Source organism: Aedes aegypti, chromosome 3 (assembly GCF_002204515.2).
Source record: "Aedes aegypti strain LVP_AGWG chromosome 3, AaegL5.0 Primary Assembly, whole genome shotgun sequence".
NCBI lineage: Eukaryota > Metazoa > Arthropoda > Insecta > Diptera > Culicidae > Aedes > Aedes aegypti.
The window spans coordinates 238,766,910-238,776,209 of NC_035109.1; the positions used below are offsets into that span (position 1 = coordinate 238,766,910).

General features: G+C 36.9%; 1 protein-coding gene across 1 annotated transcript; it reads right to left on the reverse strand.

The window, feature by feature from the left end:
- Nucleotides 1-6,524: 6,524 nt before the first annotated feature.
- On the reverse strand, nt 6,525-9,017 carry LOC110678151. Its single transcript, XM_021850772.1, has 4 exons — nt 8,451-9,017; nt 8,190-8,394; nt 6,783-8,123; nt 6,525-6,637 (listed from the first exon to the last, which is right to left on the reverse strand). The coding sequence occupies exons 1-4, from the start codon at nt 9,015-9,017 to the stop codon at nt 6,525-6,527; spliced, it is 2,226 nt and encodes a 741-aa protein (XP_021706464.1).
- Nucleotides 9,018-9,300: the final 283 nt, after the last annotated feature.

Sequence of the window (9,300 nt, forward strand, 5' to 3'; positions counted from 1 at the left end):
CCCCTCTGAGTCAAAAATTTGAAATTTGCGCTCGCTTGGCGCAAGTTCTCCGGGCTATCAGAGAAAGAGGCAGTACCGTAAAAGAGGGGTAATTTGATAGTTTTTTGGAAGAAAATCTGATGATTACAACAATATGTTAAAAAGATTTAATTTTATATTTTAAAAACAAACAATGGTAACACTGGTAAGTCGAGTCTAGTACACGACACTGAACACGGCCTTAAAGTTGAGGTCGAAATACGCGTTACTGTCGAAAGATACAGACCCTAGTGGAATTATATGATATAGTACTAAATTCGTTTTTTTGACATTAACTACGTCTTACGGCAATATACTGGGTGTCAATTGAAAATCTAAAATAATGCGGCCGTCACGAAATTATGTAAGATTTTGAATACTATTAACTCAGCCATTTATCGGTAGATTTTCAATATTTTCCCACCAATTGGTCGGAAATTTATACAACATTTTACTCAAATGGAGAAAATTTCCGATTTTTGACGATAGGCTGTCGAAAATTGGGAAAATGTCGACCCCTTTCTTACCCCAGTCAACACACGATCGTATATGATACGATATAAGTGTATAAAGATGGAGGCTATATACGTACATTTTGTATGCAGCCTTATAGCACATGCGCGTATATCGCCTCCACATTTGTACTCTTATACCCTATCAAATACGATTTTGTGTTTACTGGGACGCAACCAAACCCACGATTCTTTTGGGTTGGCAAGTGCACTATAAAAGCAGACCCATTCCTGCTTCTTTGCGCATTCTTCTTTTGACGTTAACTACGTCTTACGGCAATATACTGGGTGTCAATTGAAAATCTAAAATGTTGCGACCGTCATGATATGGTGTTAGATTTCGAACTATAGGAAGGCTGCAACTATGACAATCGACTGAAATTCAAATGCCGAAAATCAATTGGCGTAATTAACGTCATGCGGTCGTGTCTTGTACACAACCCCCTCTGATTTTCATATACTGGTATCTTAGTTATCGTTTTATGTTGAGAGATGTTAAATGGACCTATATTTGTTCATGCAGTATTGAACAATACGTTTCCAACTTTCAAAATTTTTCAAAATAAATGATCATTTTGGTAGGCTAAATCTCTGTTATCATTTAATCGATTTGAATGACATTTTCACATGACAAAATTTGACTGAAGCAGGTCAAGTGGGTGTAAAATTTTCTAATAACATTGTTATTGTACATCGTTTCTAAAATAGACCCTTTTTTTTAAATTTTGAACAGGAATGGTGAAAAATACGAGCCGTTTGATGTTTTAACAGCATATAGCAGTTATTACAGAAACTTATTTGAAACCTGGGTCCAAACGCAAAAGAGTATCTTTTTTGTTTATCGTAATGATCGACTGGATAGAGCATGTGATGGAGTTGCTATCGTCATTCATAGGAGAGTAATACATCAACTTTTTTCGTCATTTGAAATAAAAGTTTTTGAAACTTTAGGTGTTTCTGTTGAAACACAGCTTGGTAAATATACTTTCATAGCTGCCTATTTGCTTTTTCAATGCACTAGGCAGCAAGTTAAATTGCGCCAGACTGACTTGCGTAAATTGACTCGCAATAAGTCAAAATTTGTTGTCATTGGTGACTTTGATGTCAAACATTAGTCATGGAATAATTCGCAAAGTAATTCCAACGGCAGAATTTTATTTGATGAGTGCTCTTCAGGATATTTCTCAATTCAATACCCTGATAGCCCTACTTGTTTTTCCTCTTCTGTAAACCCATCTACGATTGATTTGGTCTTAACCGACTCCAGTCATCTTTGTAGCCCACTGATTACTCATGCTGATTTTGATTCTGATCATGTCCCTGTTACATTTCAAATATCCCATGAAGCGATTCTCAATCCTATCAGCTCCATTTTCAATTATTTACGAGCCGACTGGAATACATTTGAAACATACATGTTGATGGTAACATTTCTTTGCAAACAAAACTTACGATTGATAATACTCTTGAAACTTTAACAAATTCCATTGTTGCAAGGGCAATACCAATATGTGAATACTTCAATGTTGCATTATCAAAGATACACCGTTTCACGGTATTAAACTGCCAAGCCAGCAGCGTACGAAATCTATTTATCAAACGATGATCGATCGCTCTCCGTTGGATTGGATCGGCCCTCCGGAGCTTGGAATGGAATCGTGATTGTTTGTCAACCTGGATCAAATTGGATTCGATGAATGGATTTCGTAAAAGGTTTCGGTTGCCGTTTGCCAGTGTCGGGTGTATTATTTGAATCGGGTGCACGATTCTGGGACGTTTTTTCTCTCCGTCGGACGGAAGGAAATTCACTCTTAACAGGATTACGTGCTAATAGGATGTTCTAATGCTTTCACAGTTGAGGCTGAGCCGTAGTATGTTGAAGGCATAAAGGAGTCAGCTAAATTCGATTCATGTGTTTCCTGTCTGCGAGGTGATGATCGATTGCTTAATTTTTACCAATTATAAGTCCATATGGCATTTGATGATGCCAAGAAGTAAAGGTAAAGTTTTTTCATGCTTAAATGTGTTAACAAATCTCGCTTTTCGCCACATTTATAATGATGCCTTATATGGCTCATTGTATTCAGATGTTGTAAATTGTTAAAGTTGAACAATCTCAAATTTGTATGCAGCTTTAAACTACTAAAAATTTGATTTAAAAACCAATTTTAAAAGGTGAAATCTTTCCAATATTTTTTTAGTTTGAATTTCTCCTAATTAACTGTTTTTAACGTAGACTTCAGTTTTTTTTTATTAGAATGCTATAGCCACAATTCATGTTAGCATTATTGAACTTATTTTATCGTTGAAGCAAATTAAAGATATTAGAAAAATATGTCTTCTTGAATTTTGATCAACGACAAATATTAATAGCATTGAAATTAATTAAATAGAAAAACAAATAGGGGAGCCTATTTATTTCGACTGTTTTGTTCGCTTCGTTGTGGTCGGGTTTTGTAGGCCGAATCTTCTGAAATTCGTCAGTAAGACACGTTTATATGGAAATTTGGAGTCTCATATGTATAAGAAAACAGCCCATTTTGGACATACAACTTGCCACCTTATCATATATATTTTTGCGATTACTTTGTAACAGGTTTTCTGCTGATTTTTTCAAAATATCTTCCAGTATAAGCTTTCTTAATTGCTCTGAATAGTTTTCAGTGAAAAATATCTGAATTTTAACACATTTAATTTATCAAGGATAAGTTTTATTTTGACCAAACTCCTGGTTAAGGTTAAAAGGGCTGTTGGCCTTAGAAGACTTTTTGAAAATAGTATTAGAAGATTCGTTGTTTAAATGTCTTCTTTCCTGAAGGACAAAACATAAAAATGAAAAAAGTGATCTCATTATTATTTGTTCGCAAATATCTGTTCATTTTATTTCTCTATTTACCATGGTTATTTAAAAACTCCATTTATTTTTAACGAACAAGCAGTAAACTGAATCATCGGCAAAGGTCCCCTGGGTCATTTATTCAAAATTTCGAAAGAAATATCACAATCATAGTTGATTACACATACAATATGTTATAATTGTTCTGTAAGTATAAGAGCGGTTCCATTTGAATTCGAATGTCGGTTTACTTTTGTAATTTTTGATTTGGATGAAATTTTGGACATGCTTTCTTTATGCCCAAAAATGCCTTTTTGCATCATCGGCTCGCCATTTTGACTCTAGCCTTACTTTTGAGAAGGGCCTAAGAAAAAAACCCTTAATAATTTTCAAAAAATCATAACTTAGAAACGGTTTGTCCGATCAGTTTGGTGCCTTCCGCAAAGTTTTAGGTTATTGTTGGGACTATCTGGAAAAAATATACACTGTAAAAAAAATGTTGTAATTTTTTATATATCGAAAATAAAGCTTAAAAATCAATTTTCTCAAAAATCGTATTTTGATTTTATTATTTTTTTATATGTTGAAGTAGACAAAAAATGAAGTCTTTTGCACAGTGGGTCAAGATGGAGAAATCATGGACAAAAAAGTTATGATTAAAAAAAAAGGTGAATTTGTTGAAAATGGTCATAATAAACTTTTCAAATGTTTCGGTAGCAATTAGCAAAATTTTCTCATATACCTTTTTTGTTGAAAATTTTGCGTACTTTCATAAAATCGGGTCGAAAAGCATTCAAAAGTTTATTTAGACCATATTGAAAATCAACCTTTTTTAAAAAAATCATAACTTTTTTGTCCATGATTTCTCCATCTTGACCCACTGTGCAAAAGACTTCATTTTTTGTCTACTTTACATATAAAAAAAATCAAAAATTTTTGAGAAAATTGATTTTTAAGCTATATTTTCGATATATAAAAAATTACAACATTTTTTTACAGTGTATATTTTTTTCCAGATAGTCCCAACAATAACCTAAAACTTTGCGGAAGACTCCAAACTGATCGGACAAACCGTTTCTAAGTTATACAGTGAAACCTCCAAGAGTCGATATTGAAGGAACCATCGACTCATGGAAATATCGAGCAATGGAACAGCAATCCTTTGGAAAGCTGCTTCTAGGGACCATCATAGTAGCCATGAAATTTTGTTTCTAGTATGGTTCCATGAGTCGATATCGAGTCATGGAACATCGACTCATGGAGGTATCACTGTATTATAATGACCGAAAATTGAAAATTATATTATAATTTTGTATTAAAATCGCTGTATCTTTAAAACGGCAAAAGTTAGCCTGATTTTTCTTATACCTTTTTTGTTGTAAATTTTGCGTACTTTCATAAAATCGAGTTTAAAAATATTTAAAAAGTTTATTATGACCATTTTCAAAAATTCACCTATTTTCAAAAAATCATAACTTTTTTGTCCATGATTTCTCCATCTTGACCCACTGTGCAAAAGACTTCAATTTTTGTCTTCTTTAACATATAAAAAATTAAAAAAAAAATCAAAAAAACCATTTTTGAGAAAATTGATTTTTAAGCTTTATTTTCAATATATAAAAAATTACAACATTTTTTTTACAGTGTATATTTTTTTCCAGATAGTCCCAACAATAACCTACAACTTTGCGGAAGGCACCAAACTGATCGGACAACCCGTTTCTAAGTTATAATTTTCTGTGGAACCGCTCATCTGCATAATTGGCAGTCGAACAGCAGCCTGGTTCTACAGCAACTGGGTGAAGTGCAGCCTGAGGCAGATAAGCAGCTGAACCTGTTCGACAGAGTAAAAACAGAAAGGTATGCTATGGAGTTCGTCAACCGATGAACTGAGCTTTTCCAACCAAATGAGCGAAGAGGTTCAGACGTTGATTTGAACAGCCACTAGACCAACGAAGAGATAAGTTCTACGGTGCGTTATGATCCACTTCGATTGCTTTCGCCCTTCATTATAGGGGGAGTGGGGGTATGACGCCCATGTTAAGGAAAATCACCCAAAACTCATACTTTCACAATATATTTCGATATGTTTTCATGCTCATGCGAAAAATACTAAACATCTCTACATTATTTCAACAAACACTCAAAAAGAAACGTAGAAAAAACTTATTAAATATCGAAAAGTATTATTGTTTACAAAATGTACGTTTTCAAAACACTTGGGGTGAGATGCCCACATGTGCGTCCAAAAGGAACCACAACAACGGGTCAAAACGCGCCATGAAGCAAAGTTGAAAGCAAAAATAAGATAGGTATAGAGTCCGTTTGTTTTCGAGAAGTTCAAGAATCCAACATAAATTTAAATTTCGAAAACCAGCTATTACAATAAATGTCTTACGAGTGTAGTAAGATATTTTATTTAACGAACGAGTAGTTAATATTTTTGTACTTGACAAAGAGTATATACTACTTCGCGTTGAAGAATATGTTAACCAATATGCAAAGCCAGTTTCGCCGCGTCGCAACTCGCTTCGCTCTAGTGAGTATTTAAGTATTCTGCGCACTATTGAGAATCGAGTTGCGACGTGACGATGTTGATCTAAAATTGATCTTTGCATGTTGGATAACCAATTTTCAACGCGGAGCAGTAGGGAGCCGAAGCATATTCTTGGCACTTTTGATTCACTTCGGGAGTGAGGTTTTTTTGAAAGCTAAAGCATATTCTACCACAATATGCGTCGTATTAAAGCGCTTCTCAGTGCAAAGTTTCAGACAATTCGGCCGAGAGAAACCCCCCATGCCAAAGTGATTCATGGGAGTGCCTTAGAAGCTATGCACCCTATAAAAAGGCAAAAATAATCAGAGGGAAAAGAACGAAGGAGAAGTGTGTGCCTCATAAGCCTAGTGTGCAAAGATTTATTTCGCCATTTTGGAGTCGAATGGTTTGAATAATAGTACTAAGTCGAATAACGGGCTCATTCAGAACATAGAACTAGAAATAACAAAGAGACAAACAGGCAGGGACCTTTCATTTCAGATGCATCATAATAATAGTGAAACAGATTATTTATAATTCATGAGACATTTTCATTTATTGTTATTTTTTGTTTATGTTACATTTCATACAGTATGTAAAACCAGTAGCGAATTCAGTAACTTTATTCAAACGCATACATCACATGTGATGCCGTCAGGATCATTAGAACATTGAACATGATACCACTTTTGGCACTGAATGCAAAGCATCCAGCCATCACCGTCTCCTGTAATGCTGAAAAGCGTTCCGCAATAATAACACAAAGTATCTTCCATTTTGCTTCGACTTGTTGATTTTCGGGCACGGGATGTTCGCTGTTTTCCCTTGTTCTTAATTTGTTTTATTTCCTTGGAGGCATTTTCTTTCAGGAGCTGTTTACGGTAAGGTGACGATGTCAGCTCCTCAGATTGTTCCTTCTTTGTTTGGCGTTTTGGATGAGTTTTCTTATTTCGCTTCTTCGGTGGTTGAATATTCGAAGGATCAGTTGATGATTTGTCGTACAACATTTGTCGCTCCGGGATGGTCATGTCGGCCATAACTGTGTTATCAGTGACCACATCGCGATAGGACGCCAATTGCAAATTATCCGATGGTTCATGTCGGACCATCTCTGCATTGGAACCATAACCCGACGAATGTGGTTGTGAATCAATAAGGAAGTAGTTGAAGTTGTGATATACTGAAATATCGTCGATGTCTGATGCGGAATAATTTTCAGTGGTGATCGAATCAATCGTCACATCTCCAGCAATACCGTAATAAATGGAAGGATCGTACTCAAAACTATCTGGTGCTTTGATTGGATCATTATTAACGATCTCAATGTGGCCAAACGATGAGATGCTTTCAATTCCAACTGTATTGTCTACAACATAACAACTTGAATCCCCTTGTGGAACTACAGACAGCGAGGTTAACAGTGTTTGAGCTGTTGTCGATACCGATGGGTAACCGTTGGTGGGTGGATCGGTACTAACAGCAATCACACCGTGAGAGCTAGTTGAATCCAATAGCAAAGTATTCGATGGCTCGTGAAGCTTTTCCATGTTCACTTCATATCCCGACATGTTTTGAACCACACCACTTGTTGGAGCTATGTTGCATTCTGAAGCGAGATTGTCTTCAGAGGTGATATGATGAATCGTAACGGTTCCATCATCCGAAAGACTGTAATACTCAGCAGGATCCAACACCAAAATTTCGTTCGCATCTGTTAATGAAGCAATCGGTTCGGAGTTTTCAATTTCAAATCCGATTGAACCGTCTTGCTGTGCATTGGAGCTTGATTTGTTGAACTGAATCCCAGTTTCAGCTGTTTCGGATTCGTTGTCACGGATAAAATGATCTGCTGGTGCAAAATCCTCCTCGGAGAAAACCTGAGGGTTGAGAGGGTAGATACCAGTTGCTCGAAATCCGTTCTTCGCCGTTGAAATAGATGCACTCGCGGTGAATGCTTCGTTTATCAAAGCTGCTACGTTGTAGATGGTAACTGTTTTCCCTGGATTTTTCTTCAAGAAACTGTTAACAGCTTTCGAGTAGTTTGATTTCAACGGTCCCATAAAAGCAACATCTAACGGTTGCAGTTTATGAGACGTATGTGGTGGAATCGACAGGATCTTCACATGATTCTGTCTGGCCTTTTCAATCATGTCCAAGTTTCTTGTGTGGCTCGAATGCCCATCAAGGATTAGTAACACGGGCGCATCCTGCGTCGGACGAGCTACTGATAAAAAATGGTCGAACCACATGGAACAAGTTGTTGTTGTGCTCCATCCATTCCCATTACACGCAAAAATCGTCTCCGGTGGTGCACCCAGCTTTAGTGCATCATTCATTCGCTTTCGAGGAAATATGAGCATCGGAGCCAGATACTGTCCGCTTGCTGACATGGCCATAATTGCGGTAGTGTTGACCCCTCTCTCGCCGGATGATACTCCGGGAACCTGCCGAACTCCTTTTTTCGCCAATACCTTCACACTCCTGGTAGGCACCTGAAATGTATGTTTATGAGTAAAATAAGTTTAATCGAAGTTCAAAATTGACTCACCGTGCTGAAACCCGTTTCATCGGCGTTCCAAATCCGACTTGGTGGATATTGACAGCTGCCGTTGTTTGTAGTGAGAAGTTCAAAAAAACGTCCAACGCTGCTACGATTGAATCCTTTCAGGCGAGCAAGAGAAGTAGCTTCCGGCTTCCTGAGCGACAATTCTGGGTGCCTCTTCAAAAACCCATCAAGCCAGTCGCGTCCTGCCAGTTCCGTTTCGTGACAGAAACGATGTTTGATGTGTTTTCTCTCCGCCAATTGGTAAGCAAGATTTCTTACGTCGTGTCTAGACAAGCCGGTTCCATAACTACTCATGTCCGTAATGTGCTTGACCAGCTCCTGTTCTTGGGCACTGCTAAACACCGAAGGAAAGCTTCCAATCACGGAATATTCCAGGTTAGATCCGCTGGCTGCGATAGCCATGTATCGTGAGAGAGTTTTCCGTGGAATTCCGTATATTTCCGATACCTTACGTTTGGGCAGTCCTTGCTGGACAGCTCTCACAGCATCCGACAATTTTCCGACGGACCAGGAACGCCTAGTGGACTTCCGGATGTATTTTCGAGGCATTTTGGATACCGCACTGACGAACTTTTATTTCAACTTTGTTTGTTTACACCTTTTTCTGCAGAGCCGTCTAAATGCAGTGCTAGCAGATTTGCTATTTTTTCGTGACATTGTTTTATTTTTCAATGTTTAAATGAAGTTCAATATTAATTTTCACGGATATGGTTGGAAAAGATACATGCTGTTATATAATGCTTTATTGATAGTTTGATGAATATTAAATGCAGTGAGTTTCAAAGAAGATAGTTTGTTGTTGATGAATAGTACATCTTTGAGTAGCAAAAAT

What these genes read in the sequence shown, in the direction of transcription:
- LOC110678151 (XM_021850772.1), bottom strand. Translation starts at nt 9,017, where the DNA reads ATGCCTCGAAAATACATCCGGAAGTCCACTAGGCGTTCCTGGTCCGTC. An exon ending in ATGAAACGGGTTTCAGCACG is followed by an intron (nt 8,395 to 8,450) that starts GTGAGTCAATTT and finishes CATACATTTCAG; the next exon opens with GTGCCTACCAGGAGTGTGAA. An exon ending in GCTGACATCGTCACCTTACC is followed by an intron (nt 6,638 to 6,782) that starts GTAAACAGCTCC and finishes AACGCTTTTCAG; the next exon opens with CATTACAGGAGACGGTGATG.